At 41.8% G+C, this 24,857-nt stretch overlaps 1 protein-coding gene across 1 annotated transcript in view; it reads left to right on the forward strand.

Moving 5' to 3' along the window:
* Positions 1 to 1,836: 1,836 nt before the first annotated feature.
* PPM1H (protein phosphatase, Mg2+/Mn2+ dependent 1H) overlaps positions 1,837 to 24,857 on the forward strand; it is a 291,919-nt gene continuing 268,898 nt past the window's right edge. The window contains exon 1 of the mRNA XM_052640809.1: positions 1,837 to 2,081. Within this exon, the coding sequence (XP_052496769.1) occupies positions 1,837 to 2,081 (245 nt within the window). The remainder of the gene's footprint in view (positions 2,082 to 24,857) is intronic.

Here is a 24,857-nt window from a genome sequence, read left to right on the forward strand (position 1 = left end):
GATCTTCCTGGCCCAGGAATCAAACTGGGGTCTCCTACATTGCAGGGGAATTCTTTACCAGCTGAGCTACCTCTGAGAAAAGAATTAAAGAATTCATTGACAGGCATGATATTCACTGAAAGGTTGAATGTTGTTTTTTACATAATCATTTGGTATATAGTAAACCGAAGTACCTATTCATGAAAGAGCCAAAGGAGAAACTGCCTTAAAAAGTATAGATACTGAATAAAGGGAATCAGTGAAGTTTACTTAGTCCTCCCCTAAAAGCCAGGATGCTAATTCCTGTTCAAAGAATTTTCTTACCCTCCAAAACCTGGGCTGCCCTTTCCCCAGTCCCCACTTACTGAGAAAAGGCCTGTATTCCTTCCCGATTTCCAAGTGAGACTTTCAGTGTGTACCTCCACAAGTAACACAGAATCTTGGCAAATTACATGGTAGGTAAACATAGGAACAGGAAACAGAGTAAGTAAACATGAACAGGACACAGCTCTCTTGCAAAAAAAAAAAAAACAAACAAACGTTAAGCCAACATTTAACAAACGTTACCCCCTGATGAAGCACATTTACGATTCTTCACAAACATTTTGTTTTAATACAAGATTACCACAAAATGTTATGGTTCCAGACATTAATTCATTTTTACTTTGGCATTTGAGTTGCTTTTTTAAAAATTTCTTCCATTTTAATGTACGCTTAATTTTATCACAATGTTTTGAATAAAGAAAAGGCTGCATTAAGTGTATCAATAGTAAACAGGGTCAGCTTTGAAAAGATACTCCGGTTTTGTTGGTATGTTGAAGGAAAATGTGCATGTATAAACCTATTACACAATTAACTAATAGGTAAAATAGTGCTTGCTTCTGATTTTTTAGAGCTCTTTTGTTTTCTTGGCCATCAACCTTACTCTGGTTTGAAACAGGGTCTGCTCCGCAGATAATGATGCGTGTGGTGGTACTGAAAGAAAAAGAAAAGTAATTCTAGAAATGCCTCGGGAAAAACTTTAAATGATTTTTGTGCAACCACTGAGGGTTGTTGCTTTTTGCTCCGAAGTCTCTCACACCAGGTGCTCCTCTTTTCCACTCCAGTACCTGGAGCAGCCCCATCGGGATTCTACGTGTCTACCTTTTCCCCTCCAGCGTCCGAAGTTTCCCTTTTTGAAAGCGTAGGCAGCCTTCCTCAGCGAGTGGATTCCTCTACTGGCTTTTCCCGGCGGCCCGGCTCCACGTGACCTCCCCTGACACCTGTGCAGCCACCGGCTCACAGCGCCCCCCATCCCCTCCGCCAGGTACCGACGGGGCCTGGCGCTCCCTCCCACAGGAGGTCACGGTCCGGGTGCGAGCCTCCCTCGGGCCGGCAGGGGAGGGGCTGAGCCACGGCCCCGGCAGCCGCTGGAGCCCTTGCAACGGGATTATCACATGACTCGACGGCGGCGGTAGCCGTGGCAGCAGCCGCGCCGGCTCCGCGGGCTCGCTGGGTGGGCTCAGTTCCGCTCACGCAGGAGTCGAGCGCTGTGGGCAGGGAACGGACCTGCTGCAAGCTGCAGCCGCGCAGCCGCTCCCGGAGCGCTCGGCGTCTCCCCCGGCTGGGCCGGGGGCCCGCTCCATGCCTCTCGGTTGCGGAAGTGTAGCGGGGGGAGGCGGCGGCGGCACGGAGCGCGGGAGGCCGGGGCTCGGCCCCCTGCAGCATTAGGCTCCGGGAGCCGCGCGGCGCGCCCCGCGGCCCGGCTGCCCGTGCGCCCGGCGCCCGCCGCAGCCTGCATGCCCCGCGCTGCGCCTCGCCCGGCCCCCGCCGCCGCCGACCCCTGCTCGCACCGCTGCTGCCGGGCGCCGGAGTAATATGCTCACTCGAGTGAAATCTGCCGTGGCCAATTTCATGGGCGGCATCATGGCTGGCAGCTCAGGCTCCGAGCACGGCAGCGGCGGCTGCGGAGGCTCGGACCTGCCCCTGCGCTTCCCCTACGGGCGACCCGAGTTCCTGGGGCTGTCTCAGGACGAGGTGGAGTGCAGCGCCGACCACATCGCCCGCCCTATCCTCATCCTCAAGGAGACCCGGCGGCTGCCCTGGGCCACTGGCTACGCAGAGTGAGTGCAGCGACACCGGCGGCGCGCCTTCTCTCCGCGGCCCTTCCCCGCACGGTTCCAGCTCTCCTCTCTCCTCGTTCCTTGGCCCCAGGGCCCTCCGCTGGCTGCCGGCGTCCAGGCCGCGGAGGGCACCTCTTAACTTATGCTGGCCATTCCTCTCTTCTCCTCCCCTCTCCCCCAGCCCCAAGGACGCGGCGTCTCCAGCCCGGGTTTGGGTGGTGGATGGGTGGTGGGTGGCAGCGCTGGACCGTGGGAAAGCTAAGGCTGGACGCCGCTGTGAATCTGAGGGCTGTGTCACTTGGAAGAAAGTGCGTGGAACAGCCCTGCTGAAGTTTGAAACACAGCAGGGAAATCTGGTGTCTGTGCGCCCATCCCCCCAAATCTTTGTGCCTCCGCGTGAAGTTTGTGGGGTAGAGCTTGGAGAAAGTGTCGCTGCGCCGGAGGTTGGGGCTTCGGAGGCGGTTGTCCCGGCGGCCGCGGTCCGGCGCTGGGTTGCACAGCTCAGAAGGTCTCAGTTTCTCAGACTTTAGCCTAAGAGCTCCTTGGCTTCTCTTTTTGTGGGTGGGAAAACCCTGTGCCTTTCTTTAGTGACTGCCAATACTGTTTCCCCCAGTCCTTGGGGAGGGGGCAGTTTCTTCCAGGTGTCTAATGATAGCATTTTGGTAATCAGCTTTGGCGATTAAGTGAGAGGTTGAGTGATTTACTATTTCAAGAACCGACTGAGTTACGTTGACGACCTGGAGTGGAACTGGGAAAGGAGAGAGGAAGGATTCTAATGGCCTCCCCACCCCCAACTCTACAGCTGTTCCATTGAGCGTCTTATGAATGGTAGAACATGCACTGTTTATTTCCCCTATACAGCGTCATAAAACTGGGAATTTCGGAAGGTAGAATTTAGGAGACCAGAGTTTCGGGATTAATAATGACTCGGTGGGTGCAAAAGTGCACGCGAAACCTTGCCTGGCACACCTGCCCCTTTTCCTTTAACTCCACCCGCTCTATAATCTTGGCCCTCCCCCGCCGCTGCACAGCCTCGCCCGCTGATTGGTTCGTCGGGGCACCAATCGGCTCTCCCGAAGCCGGGCGCTTTGATGCTGACCCTGTTCTGGTGGCCCGGATAGCCCCGAGCAGGCATGATCCCTGATGCTCCGGGTTCCGGGGTGACAGTTTGCAAGACGCTCTTCCGAGAACTCCGAATTCTGTTTTCCTTCCCCTTTCATCATACAGTTGTTTCCCCACGTGCTGAAATAAAAAATATGCATAAATGGCGGTATGTGACTAGAGGGTGAAAAATATTAAACAGGTAAGAGTGATGAGTGCTAAAACAATAAAAAAATTAACGCATAATAAAGGGCAGGCGTGGTAGAGAGCGTTGGAGTGAGGGAGGTACAAAATATTATTATACCTTTCAGGAGAAAACTAAAGCGAAAACACTTGTGTGGTTGAAAAGTGCCTTCCAAAGCAGCAAGTCCTATTTCCTGACTAAAATACCACCTAGGACTCTGCCATACCCTCCATCTTGCTTGGAAGATCATTTGAACTTTTGCAAGGCAAAAATCAACTCGGAGCAAAGTTTGTCCTAGAGTTCTGTAAAAGGGGCTCTGTGCCTGTCGGAATGTGTAGGGACCCATTGTCACTCCGGTGGGTTCACCAGAGCCATGGCACTTAGGTCTGAAGGGCAGAGAGAGAAGCAGGCAAGTGGTGAGAAGGTTATGAGAGTTAGGAAGAAACACGTTAAAACACAGTGTGGAAGCTACTTGAACACAGTTAAAGGAGTACCTCAGATAGCAAGAAGGAAGGGGAAGGGGGAAAAAAAACGATCAGTTTGAAAACTGTGGCAAGCAGATGATGTGCAAAGGGCTATACAGACTAGGGAATCTGAAATGAGACCCGTGGGAGGAGTTGTACCTCCTCCTACCTGGGCCTCAGTTTCCTTATCTCAAAGAAGCTAATCTTTTCCTTGACTAGACCATAAGGGAGGTTCAATTGGAAGGTTAGAAAGGCCACCGTAAAATGTTTAGTTTTTAAAGCTAGTTATGAAATTAATATATACTTGTGAATTCAAGCAAAGACCTGTATACAGATGTAAGCGACCCCCCACCGCCATCTACCCAGACAATTCTGTGTTTGAGTAGTGGTACCTGCCTTTGTAGACTTAATTGGAGACACCTATAAATAAATATCCTGCTCTTCTTTTTCCTTTCTCAAGTAGACTCAAGCTAAGCATGTTATTCTGTAGTTTCACAAAAGACTATGTCATGGACTTTATTCCAAGAAAATAATACAGAATTACCTCATTTTTTTTGAAATGTATAGTATGTATACATTCATGAAACGAATATATACTATACATTTCAAAAGAACATACTATACGTTTCATGAATGTATACATACTATACATTTCAGAAGTAACTAGCATAATGCTTACTGTTTAGCGATTGTACTGTTTCCAGGTTTGTATCATATCCTTTGATTCTCACAACAATCCTGTGAGGTAGGTACTAACATTTCCGTCTTATAGATAAGGATACAGACACACTGAATGGTTAAGCAGCTTGTCCAGAGTCTTACCACCTTAACAGAGCCTGTATTTGCACTTAAGCGTTTTGACTGCAGAGCCCATAATACCAAACTACCTCCCTGCTCCATGGACTGTAGCCCACCAGATTCCTCTGTCCATGGAATTTTCCAGGCAAAGATACTGGAGTGGATTGCCGTTCCCTTCTGCAGGGGAATCTTCCCAACCCAGAAATCTAACCCAGGTCTCCTGCATTGCAGGCAGATTCTTAACCATCTGAGCCACCAAGGAATCCCAAACTACCTCCCTCCAGTGTGTTACACTATGGCACATCCATCCGTATCCCGGATTAACCACTGACATTGTCTTGCCACTTCCCTTGTGATGAACTACTTCCTTAAACCTTGAATTGTACTTTGTCTTCCTGCAACAGTACATCCCGAATGATCAAAATGGTTGAAATAGAGAAGGGGAGAGAAAGACAAGTAGGAACTGTGGTTATGGTCAGAGGTGGCTGCCAGTAATACTGCTGAGGATCTACTGAAAGGAGGGATTATCTTTGTTTTAGAAGGTACCAGAGAGAGAGAATTGGTAAGAAGATTGCTCAGAGTGGGGATCAGAGGGGTGTGAGTCGCAGCCTGAATCACAGGTGGTTTGCTTACCTTTCTAGAAAGTGAGCTACTTTGTAAGCCTTCCTGAGGAGGAGGAATTGACATCATGTGGTAACTGAGGAGTTAGAGGAGAGTTGAACTCTAGTGTTGAACTTTTGTATGGTAGAAAAAGAATAAAAGGAGAAATGGTCTAGTTTTTTGCAGTTTACTATTAATCCTTTTCAAAAGGAGTTGCTCTATAGGTTATGCTGTTGTTTAGTCACTAAGTTGTGTGCAACTTCATGCAGCCCCATGGACTGTAGCCCACCAAACTCCTCTGTCCATGGGATTTCCCAGGCAAGAATAGTGGAGTGAGTTGCCATTTCCTTCTCCAGGGGATCTTCCCAACCCAGGGACTGAACGTGCATTTCCTGCATCGACAGGCAGATTCTTTACTGCTGAGCCACCAAGGAAGCCCCTCTATAGGTTATAGAACTAGCGAATTAGCCTATGTGACCCCTGTGAGATTTGGGGATCTAGAAACAGGAAACCCTCTTTTATTCAGTATTTATTGGCATTGTGCTACATGGAATTTCCTGGCTCCTCAGAAAGCCTCCTATTGTGGTTGAAAAGTTTAGCCATTTGTTTCAGGGCTGTCTGCTAGGCTCTAAAACATTACAGTTACAGTCAATAACCACCGAGTTAAAATCTTTACGAAAACATGGATTAGCAAGTTTTATTTTTTAGTTTGGTATTAAATTACGGGACTTAGCCTGTTAGACCAGCTCGGAGAGAACCACGGGAAGCAATGGTATGACCCAGAGACCTCATAGGGCAGCTGCTGCCTTTCTTTCTCCATAAGTTTAAATACTACCCAAGTGCTACAAGCACTTGGAAATGGGTTCCTTTTTTTAATGGGTTAGGACTGCTTTTTGACTTTCCTTCCCTTTGATCTGTTTGCCCAGCCTCTTTCCCACTGATGGTCAGTTGGACATAGAGATCCAAGTGAATGTGGAGTTTGTGCCTAAAACTACAGCAGTAGATAATGCCAGAGAATGTGCAGTGCTCTATGAAACCATCATATTCAAGTTTTATCAGCGATAGGTTTCTCTGCTTGTACAGGAAGAATAAATCATAGTTATAGCATCATTTTACTTCGATTATAGCTGTAACTATGCAATTTTTTCCCGATTATTTTTCTTACAAAACTGCCCCAGACATGGGTATTTAAAGAAAGCTACTTTGAGAGCTTCTGTTGAATGTACATTATACAAGTTCTTTTTGTCTCATGAAGGTAGTGAAAATGTTAATGAAATAACCTTATTTAAATCCAGCAAACAGCCCACAAATATTTGGATTTAGTTTGGAATCTGTAGGCTGTTCCATCTCCTACGTCACTGGCCCTAATTAGCAATTACACATAAATGACATTAGTTGGCTGTGTAGTGGTGATGACAGAGAAACCACTATTTCTCCCTGGCCCCAAAGCTCAGAAATCCCCTGGCCTTTGTTTTCCCTTCTGACCTCCACTACACCCACCCCCCTTATACCTGGTAGCAGAGCTCCTCCCTGGGAACTTCCTCTTTGACTTGTAACTGAAGAAACTTGAGGCTCTCTACTTCTTGTTGGATAAGGGGGGGAAATGAATAGGGTGTACTATTTGCGGGGGAGGAGATTCACTTAACAGAGCTCTCCTTAGCAGTTTTCTGAAGACCAGTGCAAAGTAGTCTAAAATATTTCACCTACCTTTCCACTAACCTGCAGAAAGTGTTAATTTCCTACTTTAAAGCAGGTGGCTAAGCTCTCTTCCATTTTTCAGATTATAATGAAGTCATTCCCTCTGGGGTGGAGCTCCTGGGCTGTTCCTTTTCTTAGAAAAATGGCTCCACTTCATCAATGACTAGTAATGCTCCAGATAGAAGATTTAATTCTTGTGAGATATTGTGTTTGTCCTGTGTTTCAGCCCCAGTTAGATAGACATCATCCCTGATTTTGCTCCACCACACAGTGCTTCCTTGTTACAGTTACATCAGTGTGCTATGCATAGTGGGTCAGTCATGTCCTGCTCTTTGTGACCCCATGGACCATAGCCCTCAAGTCTGCTCTGTGCATGGGGATTCTCCAGGCAAGAATGCTGAAGTTGACTGCCATGCCCTCCTCCAGGGGATCTTTCCCAACCCAGGGATCAAACCGGGTCTCCCGCGTTGCAGGCAGGCTCTTTACTGTGTGAGCCTCCGGGGAAGCCCAGTTACATCAATATTGGCTGATAATTTAAAGCTGACTACATAATAGAATTGACTTCTAAAAATGTGTTATTCTAGACAGTTTAAAAAATTAACATATAATTGACATATACTGACTTCAAATGTACAACATAATGATTCAATACCTGCATGTACTGTGACATGATCACCCGTTGTTTCGGCCATTGTGAGATAGTCAACACCCATCACCAACTCACAGATACAATTTTTTTCTTGTAGTGCAAACTTTTAGTAGCTTTAAAATATACAGTACAATGTTATTGACTATAGTCACCATGCTGTACATTACATTCCCAGGACTTATTTTATAACTGGAAGTTTGTGCAATTTGAACCACTTTCATTTCAGGCCCTGTCTGTGGCAGCCGTCAGTCTGTTCTCTGTGAGTTTGGTTGTTTCTTCTAAGATTCTAAATATTAGTGAGATCATATGGTGTTTGTCTTTCTCTGAATTATTCCATTTAATATAAGGCACTAAGGTCCATTCATGTTGTCGCAAATGGTAGGATATCCTTCATTTTATGACTGAGTAACATTCCATTTTAAATATATATATCTTTTATATATAAATCATAATTTCTTTATTCATTCATCTATCAGTTGACACTTAGGTTGTTTCTTGGCTGCTATAAGTAATGGTGCAATGAACTTGGAAATGCAGATACCTTTTTGAGTTAGCATTTTGTTTCCTTCAGATAAATACCTACAAGTGAAGTTGCTAGATCATCTAATAGTTCTATTTTTAATTTTTTGAGAGACCTCTCTATTGTTTTCCACATTGGTCTCAATAATTTACCTTCCCATGAATAGTGCACAAACGTCCCCTTTTTTCCACATCATTATCAGCACTTGTTATTTCTCATTTTTTTTGGTAATAGCCATCCTCAGAGGCGTGAGATGGTATTTTATTGTGGTTTTGACTTGCATTTCACTCATGATGAGTGATACTGAACATTTTCTCGTGGACCTGTTGGCCATGTGTATATCTTTGGCAAAATGTATCTTCTGCTCATTTTAAAAATTAAGGATTTGGGGTTTTTTTGTTTTGCTATTGAGTTGTATGAGTTCTTTATATATTTTGGATAGAAACTCCTTTTCACATATATGATTTGCAAATACTTTCTCCCATTCAATAGATTTTTAATCTTACTAATGGCTTCCTTTGTTGTGCAGAAGCTTTGAGTTTGATGTAGCCTGTTTTGTTTATTTTTACTTTTGTTACTTTCGCTTTTGGTGTCAAATCCAAAAAAATCATTACCAAGATCAGTGTCAAGGAGATTAGTGCCTATGTTTTGTTCTAGGAATTTTCAATTCTTACATTCAAGTCTTTAATCCGTCTTATGTTAATTCATATATGATGTAAGATAGTAATCTTTTTCTTTCTCCTGTGTTGTCCATTTCCCCCAAGACCAGTTACTGAAGAGGCTGACCTTTCCCCATGGTGTATTCTTGGTTGTCTTGTCCTAAACTAATTAACCATAGAGCTGTGAGTCTGTGTCTGGACTCTCCACTCTGTCCCATTGATCTGTGTGTCTGTTTTCATGCCAATACCCTACTGTTTGTGTTACTGTCACCTTAGTTTTAAATTTGGAAGTGTGATGCCTCCAGTTTTGTGCTTGTTCAAGATTTCTTGGTTATTTGAGGTCTTTTGTGGTTCCGTACAAATTTTAGGATGGTTTGTTCTATTTCTGTGAAAGATGCCGTTGTGATTTTTATAGGAATTGCATTGAATCTGTAGATTGCTTTGGGTAGTGTGGACATTTTAACAAAATTCTTTCAACTTATAGAATATCTTTTCATCAACTTGTATTTTCTTCAACTTAGTTTATTAGTGTCTTATAGTTCTTAGTATACGGGTCTTCCACATCTGTATTTAAATTTATTCTTAGGTATTTTTTTGATGCAATTGTAAATGGAATTGTTTTCTTAATTAAAACATTTTAAAAATAAGTTAATTTAAGAATTAAGCGTCTTTATGATTTTCTCTGATTTGCCTAATTTTAACAGATGACTGATAATTTTTCCCTTGAATTTATGAGATTTTCCCTCAGGAAATAAATAACATTCAGCTGCTTCCTTTATTTTTCTCATCCAGTCAATAAAATCATTGCATTCCTATGCTGGGTCCGTAATTATGACATAGTCATCATCCTGAAGAGAAGTTTATGGCATAGTCTTTCCCCCTTTAGAGTTATTCTTTGAAATTAAGTTGAAATGAAATCAAGTATTAAGATTATAAGAGACCAAAACTGGGGAGTGAGTGAAGTTGTTTGTTTTGTTTTGAACGTCTTAATGCTTCTGGGAAATTTCAAACCTCAGTATTTGGAGCATTGAGGTCACACTAGGGAAGCAAATTTTTCCTTTCGGCAAGTATTATGATTAGGTGCCAAGTTCTCTGTACCTGAAGGTCCCAAGACCTTTATACATACCTATACAAAGGTATGATCAAGGAAGAAATTATCCTGGCACTTAAAATAGTAAGAAAGACTTTATTCAAGACTGTTGGCAGTAGGGACATTGTAATGGGGAGAGAGATAAGATTAAACTCCCAGTACAGTAAAGACAGCTGGAAATTTATAACCAAAGAATGGAGCAATGAGGTCCGTGGATGGAAAATTACTAAGAGGAAACATCAAGGGTAGGGGGATTCTTGCTGAAGGTCAAGACAGGAGATGAGGACATTGATCAGAAATCAGGGGTGACCAGATTTGACTGCTAAGTGAGGACATAAAAAGCCAAATTTCTTATCTACTATACTAACCTTTTGTGAAATAAAGGATATTTTGAACCAGAAAGGCAGAGACATACACTCTCAGAGAGAAAAAAAAGTTTTTAGTTTCTTTGGAAATGTTATGCTCCTATTTTTCTCATTTTTCACAGACTCAAAACCATGTATTTTACTTGTTCTGGAGGATTCCCAAGGTCCTTTCCAGTTTTAAACTTTGTGAGTTCCTGGGGTTAGGCTGAGAACCAGTCTTCCCTTCCAGACTGAGGTTTTTCCCATGGGGCCTGCTGTCTCCTTCACTGTGATTTTAATTTTGAATAATTTTCCTCCAGCATTGTTATGAAAATTTTCAAACATCTGGAAAACTTGAAACCATTGTATACTTAGCACACATATGCCCACCATCTAGATTCCAAAATACCCATTTTGCTATATTTGCTTAAGTATTTGTCTATCCGTCAGTCCATTCTTTACATATATATATATATATATAAATTCTTTATTTGTTTTGGTTGGTGCACATGGCTTTCTCTAGTTGTGGTGAGCAGGGGCTTCTCATTGCAGTAGCATCTCTTGTTGCGGAACACAGGCTTTATGGAGCATGGGCTTCAGGAGTTGCAGCACCCAGGCTCAGCAGTTGGATCTCAGAGGCTCTCGGGCCGGCGGCTTCATAGTTGGGGCCCGCAGGCTCAGTAGTTGTTGCTTACAGGCCCTAGAGTGTGGGCTCAGTAATTGTGGTTCGTGGGCTTTGGTTGCTTCAAGGCATGTGGAATCTTCCCAGACCAGGGATAGAACTCGAGTCACCTGTGTTGGCAGGCAGGTTCTTATCCACCATACCACCAGGGAAGTCCCATTCTTGTTATCTTTAAGTGTATATCTCCTTTAGTCCAGTGGCTTTGATTCATGCTATTAAGTTATTTTCCACAGTAAATTAAAAGACAGGTTTGAGTAGCTTTGACTTTCTCAGTGGAGAAAACCACCGAACCATCAGGTCCTCATCCATGTGAGGTGGAGGAACCCCAGACTGAACTTCTGCGTTGGCGTCCTGCAAAAATGCTCACTTAATCCATACGCTTCCCATAATTTAATACTCACGCAAAAGAGAGTTTTACATGGGGTCAAATTGAAAAGCAGAAATAGATGACACATCTCTTTGATGTGCTCTTGTTCAATTAAATCAATAGGAAAAATCAGTTTAAAACTTGAGTCACCTCTCTTTTCAGCTGGTAGCCAGGCAGGTGAATATTAACTGAGGAGCATGCTGTTCAGAAAAGATTTCAGAATCTGTTGCCTGAAAAGTGCTTCTGAATAAGAAAGACTCCATTGAGCTATGTTTACCTTACTTCTGAAGTAGATGTAATCCACTAGCAGGCTTAGGGAAATTAAAGTACCTGCTTAATTGCTCTTTCTCTGGTGTGGAATGTGAATCCATAGTGCTTTCTTTGTTATACTATTTCTGACTTAGTTTTTTTCTGAATGACTGTAAAATTTAAATGTTTTCTTTCTATGTTATTTGTGAGAAAAAATATTACTACTAAGTTGCATTTGTAGAGGTCTGTATGACCCCATGGAGTGTAGCCTGCCAGGCCCCTCTATCCATGAAATTTTCTAAAATTTTCTAGGCAAGAATCCTGGAGTGGGTTGCCATTGCCTCTTTCAGGGGATCTTCCCAACCTAGGATCGAACCCGAGTCTCCTGCACTGCAAGCAGATTCCTTACTTGCTGAGCCATCAGGGAAGCCCCATATAGTCCCTGCCATGTATATTTAAATATAAGCACTTGCTATCCATTTTAATAAAAGGAGAATGAGCCCCAGAGAGAACTTATGTTACTTTAGAATCTCATGCAGTCCCATGATCCTAGAGACCATGGCTGAATCATTGAACCTGACCATTCGTTGTGTGAAATTATTCATTTATGGACATCATATTCTCATGAATAAAATGCCACAGAAGAGAGTATAATATATTTTATTATTCAGAGGAAACAAATAACCTCTAATCTCTAGGTGACTTAAAATTCCATAAGGACATATTAATTAGCACATCAAATTTTATATGAAAGGATAAGTTTCAAAGTTTTTAAAAATAGTTCTGTTGAGTATAATACACTTTAAAAAATTAACTTTCATAATATATGTGCATTTCCTATGTTTAAAAGTCCAGACATTTTCAAAATTACCATTGTTTCCTAACTTCAATTAGTCGCCCCCCGCACCTCATTTTATTGTTTTTGGAGACCCTGTAAGTCTTAAAACCACTTAATAGTTCTTTCTCTTAGTTCATGAAAGTCTGTTCATTTTACCTAGTGGTGTTTTTCTAAAGTGAATAAATAGATTATGTGTTTTACTATTAACAGCTACTTAAACATGAGGAAGTAAACAAATTTTGAATACTGGGGCTCAAATCCTGAGTCAGGTTTGATGAAACAGTCCCTTTTAACATTTATTTTGGGAGTACTGTTGTGCTCAGTTTTGTCCCACACTTTGCTGCCCCATGAGCTGTAGCCCACCAGGCTCCTCTGTCCATGGTATTCTCCAGGCAGGAATACTGGAGTGGGTAGCCATTCCCTTCTCCAGAGGGTCTTTCCGGCTCCGGGACCAAACCCAGGTCTGCTGCATTGGCAGGCAGATTCTTTACCACAGAGCCACCTGTGCAGGAGATGCAGGTTCAGTTCCCCCGGAGAAGGGCATGGCCACCCACTCCAGTATTCTTGCCTGGAGAATTCCATGAACAGAGGAGCCTTGCAGGCTGAAGTCCATCAGGTGGCAAAGAGTCAGACATGACTGAGCATGGGCATACATTGGGAGTTCTGTTACCTAAAGTTCTTAGTTTTTACTTAAGCACAATCAAGTTTGAATGGAATGTTTCAAGTTAGTGAACGTTGGGGGTCAGTGAGGCCAGCTGCGTGGGCTCCTGCAGGGCCGTCTTGGGGAATTCGTGCCTTGGCGTCTTGGACTAGTCAGGTCTCATGGAGCCATGCTAGCTGGCTGGGCCGTGTAATGAATGTTGCAGGGCTCTAGGGCCAGCAAAGAGTTCAATTATTTGCCAAGCCGAGAGGACCAAAGTGATTCGTGCACTCTGTAGCCCTTTCAGAGAGTTGACAAATAGACATTTAAGCTATTGAAAACTGGTGCATCTCTACCAGGTAGCCTTTTTCATATGAGCATAGGAGGGAAATATCTCAGATGAAACATTGATTTTTTAAATGAAAGTGCTGTGCATTGTTGAAAGACTATATTTAAGTAGTCTGCCACAATGTACTAAATAATCATTCTTTGCCTTTTTGAAAAGGCAAACAGTGACAAGTTATATTTAGAACACAAAACTGGCAAAAATAAAAGAAAATAAATGCTTAGCAGGAAACAGATTTTTAGGTATGAGAAATATGAATAGCTCATAGGAAGATGTGAGGGGATGGAGGGAACCAAATCGGTATTACTACAGAAAGAACTATTAAGCGGGGAGTTTTGTTTTGTTATTGTTGGTTTGGGGCCTCAGCACACCACTTTCAGGATCTTAGTTCCCTGACTAGGGATCAAACCTAGCCTCCCTGCTGTGCAAGCACTGAGTCTTAACCCCTGAACCACCAGGGGAGCCCATTGTTTTTTTCTTTTTTGTTTCTATAAGAGGAAATAGCCACAGTATTTTGTTGCAAATAAATAGCCTGTGAGAATGAACTCTAAAATATATGTTTGGAAAAAATGAGCAATTTTTTCAGCCCTTTAGGACAGCTTTTACCCTGTAAAGTAGGGTTTAGAACAGAGCCAAAGAGCCTGATTAGATGGGCTCTTGGCACCCTGCCCTGTGATTATTAATAATGGGGCCATGCTGCCTGGTTGTTAGAACCAGGTGTCGAGTTGGGCTGGTGATTCAGTGCAGCAGCAAATGGGAAGAAAAGAAGAATTGGCAACTCCGACTATAGCAGCTGGTGTTTATTTTTTAAACTATCTAGGTGCTCAGATGGGGACTGCAGGGGCCTATTGTTGAACCCCTGCCCCGCCTCCTCTCTCAGTGCCCCCGGTCATCAGGTCGGTACTGACAGTGCCACTTGGCCACGCTGTCCCGTTCCCACCTCGCATACCATCTGAAGCCCTGCCCTCTGCCTTGCCATCCTCTGGGGCACCAAGGGGTGTCATTGGTCTCTGGGGGCCGCTGAAGCTTCCTTCCAGTCTTGGTTCCCACCTTCTCGCTATTACAGACCCTTTTATTTATTTTCTTGGATGGATCCCTCGTGGAAGATTTTACCCAGCAAACTGTGTAAAATAAGTATTGCTGCCCCTTAACATTTTTTTAACCAGGTGCAGTATTTTCTAATCAGTAGGAAGGGTGGGTGTGGTGATGATTGCAATGAACTGCTAGCATTTAAGTCAAACTCAAAGGATTAACCATTGTTTTATTACTGTATGAGTCCTTACTGTCCACAACCTATTTTTCATTAGCTTTTTCCTCTTCAATGTAAAATAGCTTACGTCTCTTACTGCTTCCTTCCCTGATGATTTTTATTTTTTTAGTGTGGACAGTTTTTTGAAGTCTTTATTGAATTTGTTTCAATATTGCTTGTTTTATGTTTTGGTGTTTTGGCCATTAGGCATGTGGAATCTTGGTTCCCTGACCAGGAACTGAGCCCACACCCCCTGCATTAGAAGGTGAAGTCTTAACCCCTGGACCGCCAGGAAAGTGCCCCCTTCCCTGATTCTTAAGAAGCCTGGACCACACTGGAACTCTGCTGACAGGCTTGGCTTTTGTACCTCTGGGTTTTCAGCTCATATTCATGTTGAGATTATTTTGTTTGGGATTCACATGTGTAGCACATTACTTCAAAGTCCCCAACGTCCTTTTCCTTGTTGAAAAACGATGTTTTAGTAGTTTTATTTTCTTGGCTCACAAAGTGCTGCAAGTTACCTGAAAAGTCTGATGCTTGTCAGCTGTAAATTTAATTAAACTCCTGCTGAGAATATTTTTATTTTCTAACAGAATTTTGACCCTTGGGCGAAAGTTGATCTTGAAACAGTTTCTATCATCCCCTGACTGTGGGTGAGAAGAACTTAAAAACATCTTTAGATGGCTTCTGACCTGCCAAGGTGGTGAAAGGCATTCATCAGTCAGGAACATAGATTAATATTTTTATAATGATATACTTTTTTCTCTTATTGCAGAATTGATAGGTGTTCATTGTAGGCACTTTCAAAGTCTTAAGTACTATGAAAAACATAAACATTACTTATAAATTCTATCACTTATAATTATCTTAACTGGTAATTTGTATCTCATTTGTATTTGTTTACAAAATGGGGTAATTCTACATACTGAGTAGTAGTTTTTTCATTTGACATGGAGTTACTGGAGTGACTGTCTCCTCATGTCAATAAATATTGTACTCTGTTGTTTTTAACAGTTACATTGTATTCCATTTATGATTTTAACATACATTTTTCTTGGGTGATAGCCAGTTTTGTTTTTTGTTTTTTTTAACTACTAAAACAGTCCTGGAATGAATAGCCTTATAGCTAAAACTTTGTTAAACCATACTTTTAAAAGTGGCATTTTCTTCTGGGGAAAGTGTTCAAATTGGACTTCTCCAGTATTCCTAGTGACTTCAGTAGTGTGAAAATACCAGCGTTCAGTGTGAACGTTGCTTCATTGTTCATTGTCATTTCAGTGACGCTGAAATGTCATTTATGTCCTTTATTTTAAAGTACTTTACCAAAGTAATGTTTCTGTTGATCCAGACTTCTTTTTCAGATTTAGGATTAAATTATGAGGTTTAGAAAAGTGACCCTTAAGGACTAGTTTAAAACCCTACTCTGAAGAACTGCTCAATGCTTTTGCCTGTCTCCAGAGTTAAGGCACTCATTGGCTGTCATGCATGTGATGGATAAATGATAACATCTCTTATTTTTAACTGTTTAACTTTTCATGAATAATCTTGAGGGCATGGGCATCAACATTTTAATTTCTTTAATGCTTAATACAGAGTTGTACACATTAATGCTCAAATATAAAGACCAGAAATAGTGGGGACATAATCAGTAGAGTTCTTTTAATGTCAAGTGAAGCAAAGATCACCTTTGTTCTATAGGCTGATTTCAAATTATGAGCGCAACACCTGGGAGTATAACAGTTATCACAGAATTTACAAATCTCAGACCTGAATCTCTGAACATTAGTAAGTGTCTATTGGAGGCATTGCATTGCATTCCCTGCATCAGGACTGCCCTGTGAGGAAGCAGGGAAAAGCACATCCAGCTCTCTGACTCTTAGCCGGAGGTAAGCAGTGAGAACAGATTCTTCTAGAAAAAGCAGATTCCTTGGTATATGAGTGGCTGGAAGTGAAAGTCTGCATGGACACTGAATTCGGAAGCCCACTGAAGTTTCTGAACATTATCCATCCTTTCTCTGCTTTCTCATCTGCTCAGCTTTTTTTTTTTTTTCCCTTTCCTTCATTTTCTTTCCTTCATAGTTTATTTTGGAAGATGGAGGTAGGGATTTGGTATATTCATAAGATTCCTATTCATTAACCCTTTCTCAGTGCACAAGCTAACGCATTATTGAATTAAGCACAATCTACTAATATGATTTAGTTCACCTATGGATTATTTGTGCTGAACCTTACACTTTTTGTTTGATATGAAAACTCAAAAGTCATATAAAGTAATTGGTCCATTTTCTCTGTCCAACCCCCATCTAATATCTTCTTATTTAAAGTTATGTACGTATACACCAGTTAGAATAAAGAAATTTCTGTACTAAAATTTAGTTTCATTCAGTTCTCCTAAACTGGTACTGGTTCCCAAGTTGATCCTACAGAGTTTTTGTTTTTGTTGGCTATCTCAGAGATATCTCAGGCATATCTCAGAGATAGTGTGGTCTTAGTTCCAAACCATTGCAATAAAGTGAATATCACCAATAAAATGAGTTACATAAATTTTTTGGCTTTCCCAATGCATATAAAGTTTATGTTTGCACTATATTGTAGTCCACTGAGAATATAATATAGAATTATGCCTGAGAAAAATGGACACATCTTAGGTTAAAAAATTTTTTTATTGTTAAAAAATGCTAACCGTTTGTGAGTTGTAATCTTTTTTGCAGTAGTAACATCAAAGATCATGATAGCTAATATAACAATAATGAAAAACATTGAAATATTGCAAGAATTACCAAAATGTGATGCAGAAATATGAAGTGAGCAAATGCAGTTAGGAAAAATGGCGCCGATAGATTTGCTTGATTCAGGGTTTACATTTCAATTTATTTTTTTGTTTTTAAAAAGTCAGTATCTCTGAGACAATAAAACAAATACAATAAAATGGAGTATGCCTGTATATATATGTTATATTTACTGTATTGGGAAACAAAACTGAGAAATTTTTACAAATATTTATAAAGTCAATTAAAAATAAACACGGAAACATTTTAAATAAAAAATACCATTTGTTTTTTTCAGAACAAAACCCAATTTAGGAAGAAGAGTGGCATCATTATACACTTGCAAGTCCATTTGACGGACAGCTCTGTGACTCAGTTGTCTCCGACTCTTTGTGACCCTATTGATTATGTAGCCCGCCAGGCTCTTCTATCCATGGGATTCTCCAGGCAAGAATACTGGAGTGGGTTGCCATCTCCTTTTCCAGGAAATCTTCCCGACCCAGGGATCGAACCGGTTGTACTGTCACACTCATGAGTAAACTCCACTCACATTCATGAGAGAATGAGTGTGAAAAAGGAAAGTAACATCATAACATTATGATGAAAATAATTTTGACCTCATGTATCCCTTGCAAGGGTCTTGGAGATCCCAGGGGTTCCAACCACACTTTGAAAACTGCCCATATGGAGAATAAACAGCATAACTTTCTGTCTTTTGAATGGTATTTTACAAATAGAAAACTATGGAGCACTTTTGAAAGTTCCAGTGAAATGGAGCTCTTCCACTTCCAACGTGAATGTTTGTACTGATTCAGGAGGACACTTCTTCACACTGTCTGTGGCCTTTGTTTCAGACAGTAGAGGACTTTGCTCCATGTGTGATTTGTTGGGGCTGTTTAAGACTATTAGACAATCGAGGGTGGTCAGGATTGTCCACCTTTAATAGACAATGAAAACAACAGGGGCCAGAATTTGCTAGGGTTAGGGCTAAAAGTACAAATCTTTGAGCAGTTTAGGTTTATGGCAATTCTGGGATTATTTAGTAGTGAATTGTACTGGTTTTCCTTGTACCATTTATCATAGATTTGCTGTATGCTTCACATGGGCTAAGCACAAAAGATACAGAGATTTTAAGAGGCTCACATTTTTTTTTCCTGGTGGCTCAGATGGTAAAGAATCTGCCTGCAACGTGGGAGACCCGGGTTTGATACCTGGGTCAGGAAGATCCCCTGGAGATGGGAATGGCTACGCACTCCAGTATTCTTGTCTGGAGAATCCCATGGACAGAGGAGCCTGGCAGGCTACAGTTCATGGGGTCGCAAAGAGTCGGACATGATTGAGTGACGGACACACATTCTTGCTGGGAAGAAAAGATTAAAACCTAAGCTTAGTTTGACGGAGGAATAGCATGATGCTGGGGGTGTTGCATACCTTGAAGAAACAGCTTGAGGTCACCCTGGCTCTTCTGCCCAGGTCATGGCTTCACAAGCTGGTTCACTTTTTAGTTCTCAGTTAAGACACTGCCTGAGTCCTTTCAAGCTTTGAAGTGCTGAGGGAATAAGAAGCATAACAGAGGTTGTGCACTGATAAGTTAATTTCTACTGACTTGTAAGGTACTTATATACAGTTCATAAAAGTTAATGCTTTTTCATTTATCTTGTTTGTATTATCATAAAATCTCTGGAGGTTCTGTTGGCTGATTTGCATGTTAGCAGAGGCAGTATTAAGTTGAAAATCTAATTACATGTGATTTAATTGATGAAGGTGAAAGAAGAGAGCGGAAAAAGCTGGCTTAAAACTCAGCATTCAAAAAACTGAGATCATGGCATCTGGTCCAGTCACTTTTTATGGCAAATAGATGGGGCAAAAGAGTAAACAGTGTCAGACTTTATTTTCTTGGGCTCCAAAATCACTGCAGATGGTGACTGCAACCATGAAATTAAAAGATGTGTGCTTCTTGGAAGAAAAGCTATGACAAACCTAGACAGCATATTAAAAAGCAGAGACATCACTTTGCTAATGAAGGTCCGTATAGTCAAAGCTATAGTCATGTATGGATGTGAGAATTGCACCCTAAAGAAGACTGAGCGCCAAAGAATGGTGCTTTTGAGTTGTGGTGCTAGAGAAGACTCTTGAGAATCCCTTGGACAGCGAGATCAAACCAATCAATCCTAAAGAAAATCAACCCTGAATATACATTGGAAGGACTGATGCTGAAGCTTCAATACTTTGGCTCCCAGGTGCAAAGAGCCAACTCTTGTAAAAAGACCAGATGCTGGGAAGGATTGAGGGCAGGAGAAGAAGGGAGCGACAAAGAATGAGATGGTTGGATGGCATCAGTGACTTAACGGACATGAGTTTGGGTAAACTCTGGGAGATGGTGAAGGACAGAGAAGCCCGGTGTGCTGCAGCCCATGGGGTCGCAAAGAGTCAGACACAACTGAGTGACTGAAGTGAAAGAGTCAAACTTCTGAATCTAACAGCCTGGTAAACCTAGGATGGTGGAATGGAGGCTAAACTTCTTGCCTAGACATCACCTTTCATCCCTACATCCTGTGCAGCAGAGGGGTGAGCACCAAGCACAGACTATAACATTGTTTCTAGAACAAACAAAAGCTCTCTAAACAAATAGTTTATCCTGCATTAAAGAGACTCAGTTTTTAGGCTCCCCCCATCCAGTTCTTCGAGAGTGCTAATGCAGTTACTGTATCTGTTCAGAAAAGTTTCTATTTGAATTTTTTGTCTGGAAGGATACATTTTTATCAGTGAGATAAAACTAATAGTGGTGATGATTTCAGCATAATTGGTTCCTATTCCGCTCCGGGATGTCCTTTTTAAAGGCACGATTCAGTTACAAACTATTATTTGTAAAGTATGTAGATGTCTGAATAGAGTATATGAAGAATTGACAAATGAAATTGGATGAAACCTACTGATCCTTTCCAGAAAAAAAAAAAAAGGAATGCAGGTCACAACCAGTGTTGAGGTTAGTCCCTCTGGTTAGCCCCAAGTTTCCCGAGGGTGGGTGACCTGAGGACATCACCAGTGCTCTCAGAATTGTGCTGTCACTTGGTGCAGAGTTAATGTCCTCTGCTTTGGCAGTTAAATTGCTGTGGAAAGCAGCTGTACTTGATGCAATTTAAATCAATATCTTGGACTCGTATGTGGCCCTGCAGCCACTGTAACCACTTGACTCTTGTCAGCAGCTCTGACCTAAGAGTAAAGGACATGGTTATCTTGCCTAAGATTTGGTTTTGAAAACTCGTGGAAATCAAATTATATTTTAAAAGCACTGGGAAGCTGACAACTTAAAATTTGTCCCTGTAGGACATAATTTCCCAGTGTTGAGAATAGTTCTGTTAGTCAATATTGGTTCTTTGTGAGTTGAATATGCTACATTTTTCTATAGTGGAGGATAAGTACAGTGGTAGGTTTATTTCAGATGTCAAGTGACCAACTGCTAGCATCAATAGCTCTTTGAAGGTCATCAAGGGTAAGTGGCTAGGGATGAGTGGCTGGATCATTACCTGCTTCAGCTTCCTTTCTATTGTGCTTTTTGATACTCTAAGAGGATTGATTTACTTTCTGTATCTGTTCCTGACAGAATTGCTTCAGTATCCATTTCTGTAGTAGGGCTATTCTAGTTTAAATGGAAACCTTTCAAAACAGTATGTACCACGAATTTTTCTCACAAGAAACACATACTCTTAGTTTTTTAACTTAAATTACGTGTCATTTCCTGGGATATATTTATTTTTTACCATATCTCAAAGCAGGATTTTACCTCATCTGTAAAGCTAATTTTGCAGTATTATTAGGAAACTAGTTTTTCTGTTCCCTAAGTGTAATGCTTTAGTTATTTATAAATTGAAGAGTGAGTTAGCTGCGTTTCATACCATATGGCATTTAAGCTTTTTAGAATCTGTTATGGGATACACACCAAAAACAAAACAAAAAATGTTTAGATTGTGTTATGTTAGAAAAATAGTTTCTTTTCTTTAATAAACATCATTTTAACAACATATGATCAGTAATGCCCACTATAATAAGCCATAACAGATTCGAGTAAAACTTAGATTATCTCAGCTAGGTTGGCAGGAAATATTAATTCAGTTTTCAGTCAGTTAACATTTATTATACTCTACTGAATGTGAAGCTCTAAAAAAGCTTCTGCTATCTTCAAAGAGTTCGCAGATTAGCAGGGGAAATAGTAGGTACCTAACCATAATACAGTGAACTCCTGGGGTAACGAAATTGAACAAAGGCACTGGGAACTCAGCAGGGAGTTGGCAAAGCTGACACTGCTTTAATTCTTGAGGAATGGGTTTTGGATGGAGGAGACATATGAAGGCGACAACAGGGTGAATAAAAGCATGATGGGATGCTAGTGGATATTTCTGGGAACTAGAATTATCTTTTGTGACTGTTTGTTAGGTGTACACTTGTTGAGGCTTCTCAGAGAAAATCTTCACCTGGAGCCTGAACCCCCTGGCACTAGACATAGAATGATCCTGTCTTCTTTATTTTTTAATTTTAATTATTTATCTACTTATTTAGCTGTGCTGGGTCTTCGTCGTGGCACAAGGGGTCTTCCATATTCATTGTGGCATGTGGGATTTAGTTCCCTAACCAGGGATTGAACCTGGGCTCATTGCATTGGGGGCATGGAGTCTTAGCCACTGGACCATCAGGAAAGTCCCGTCATCTTCTCTTCTTATGGAAAGAGTGGGTGCTAATAAAATTTTGACTGTTTTTTATGTTTGCCAGGCATAGCTCTGGAACCTCCTGTAAGACTTGTGCTTCCCTTCATTATGGTAAAAATATTTGAATGATGCTTCTGTATTTGGAAGTCCTGCTGGGCTTCTCTTAGGATGTGACTCTCCACATTATATATTGAGGAGTGGAGGGACAGTGGGAGGTTAGAGCCAGTGGAATTTATCATGGATGGAGGTCTAATGTGAATTCACTGTGGACCACAACTCTTGCTACAGGAAAGATGATAATGATGAGGGCATCCTCCTTCATTTGCTAGTAGTATCGCTTGGATATGTCCTACAGAAGCTCTGCTACAGTCTGTGCCGGATGCTCCTTGGTCTACTTAATTGAATCACCAAGGATGTGGAGCATGTTATAGGAAACAGGACCATGGAACTTGAAGGCCCTGCCTAAGGCACAGGGCTGCAGACACTGCTGCTACTGCCTGCATTTAACAAGACATTAGAGGCCCATTCGAACTCTAAGCCCGTTTCTTTTGCCTTGAGATTTCTGACTGATTGCAATTAAAATCAAAGTAAAACGTAGTCTAGAAAGTGTCAGACCAGACTTAAAAAAAAAAAAAAAGCAAAGACCACCCATTTTGTAGAAGGTGGAGATGCTGGCAACAGGGAAGACCAGATCAACAGGCATATTAGAAGGATGAACTAAGGTATCTACCAGGATTATTTTTGTAATCTGATCAGTAAATAATTGAAACAAACAAACAAAAGTAGTGCACCGAGGCCAAGGGCAGGGCTGAAAAGGTAAATTGAGATGAAGAGAATGAAGGCCCTTGTATATCATGATAAGGAATTTTATACCATAAATAGTAAGTAGACACAAACAGTTTTTTTTTAAGTAAGCAGGCATTGGGAATAACGTGATGAGATATTTTGGAAAAATATTTGGCAGGCTTAGAAGAGAAACAGGTGAAGGTGAGGTATGAAAGGTATGGTGGTATGGAGGTATGGTGGTGAGATGAAAGAAAAGGGGACTGCTGGAGGGCTTCTGGAGGTAAAACTGGCAGGCTTCGGAGGCTGATTGGGAATGAGGGGATAGTATGTGATAGAGACGCTGAGTACTTACCTTCTCTGACTCTCATTTTGTCAGGACATGTGGGAGTCTTGGACTTTCCCACTTCCTCTTCAGCTAGGTGAGCCATATAACTAGTGCTGGCCAGTGTGTTCTGAATGAAAGTCAAATGTCACTTTCAGGCTGAAGCATTTGAACTATATTCTGAAGACCTTCCAACATCATCTTCGTCTTACATAATAATGAGGAGACTGTGTTTTCAGATGGTTCAGCTACACGTTGGTGGAGCCTCAGTCTGCTAAGTCCTTACAGCCGGAACATTGTCCTGTAGAGTTGTTCACGTTTACAGTGATCAGTATCTGTTGTGTGAAGCTACTAAGATTTGGGGGACATTTGTTACCTGTCCTAGCCTATCCTGACTAATGCATGGTGGTAGTTACAGCCTACATTTGTAGATAGAATCTGCAGTGGAAAATCATGCTTTCCTTATTGTATTCCATTATATATTTAATAGGTGCCATCTCAGAAAGAACCTGCACCCATACTGGGTTAGAGTTAGGTAGCTTTCTTGGTAGGGTTTCTTAGAGCTTTTAATTCGCTGTGGAGAATTTTGAAGCCCCAAGCAGATGGAGAATATATGTTGCTTCTTAAACATATCTGACTATGAAATCCATTTACTCACCTTTTTTGGTAAGTGCACTTATTAACATTTCAGGAACACAGTTAAGGAAGTACTGAATTGCACAATCATAATGGTCTAGGTCTGACACTAATTGTGTAGATCAAGAAGAGTCTTCAACTGGGAATGAAGGATAGATTTGAGGGGAAAGTTGAAAGGGGTGATGGGAGTGGGGTGACTGGGTATTTAAAGGAAAGGGGGTTATATTGCTTCTGTTACCATCTCATTTATGATTGATTCCTTATCAGTCTGCATGGTGCCTTTCCAGACCTTTTCTTTTTCCCTCCAACTAACAATCCCATTCCTGCCTCTTTTTGTGTTGACAGAGACTCTTACCTTCCATTGGATCTTAGTTCAATACCAGCTCCTCTTCCACTTTGGGACCTCTTTAACATCATTGTTCTTATTCTCTGCCATTTTAGATAGACAGATATTTTGCTGAAAGTGTTAACACCCCATCTCCCTGCCACAAACACCCATATGTGCCCTGCCTTCCATTTCCTCCATTTGTGATCTCAGCATCTTGCATCTCCTCCCTTTGCATAAAGGTGTGCAGAGTCATTGCTATTGGGTCAAACAGCACATCCCATCTTCTAGTCCATATAACCCCTTCAAGTTACTGGATACACAGTTGCTCTCTTTTCCTAAGCTCTTTATTGCCTTCCTTATGGAAACACACATGGAGTGCCTACTGGATGCCAAGAACTCTTTGGGTGCTAGGAGCACAAAGACAGGTTAGAGGGCGCTTCTTGCAAGGTGTCTAGTGGGAGACCTGTCTAACTGAACAACACAGGGCGTTGTGGGGAGCACAGTGCCCAGGACAGGGATGTCAGCAAAGGCTTCCCATCGGAAATGAGGCAGGAGCTGACCCTTAAAGGAATCAGCCAGGCAGTGGAGGGGCTGGAGAGGAGAGAAGATATGGGCGCACAGAGTGGTGACAGCGGGAGGCAGCTTGGCCACTGTGAGTCGTCTCCACATGTGGCGTCCACACCAGTGCTCCTTGGGAAGATGCTTGCCCGGTGACTTTGCAGGTTCAAGCGGTTACTTAAATTTGTTTATCTTCC

The sequence above is a fragment of the Budorcas taxicolor genome, chromosome 5 (genome assembly GCF_023091745.1).
Source record: "Budorcas taxicolor isolate Tak-1 chromosome 5, Takin1.1, whole genome shotgun sequence".
NCBI classification, from domain to species: domain Eukaryota; kingdom Metazoa; phylum Chordata; class Mammalia; order Artiodactyla; family Bovidae; genus Budorcas; species Budorcas taxicolor.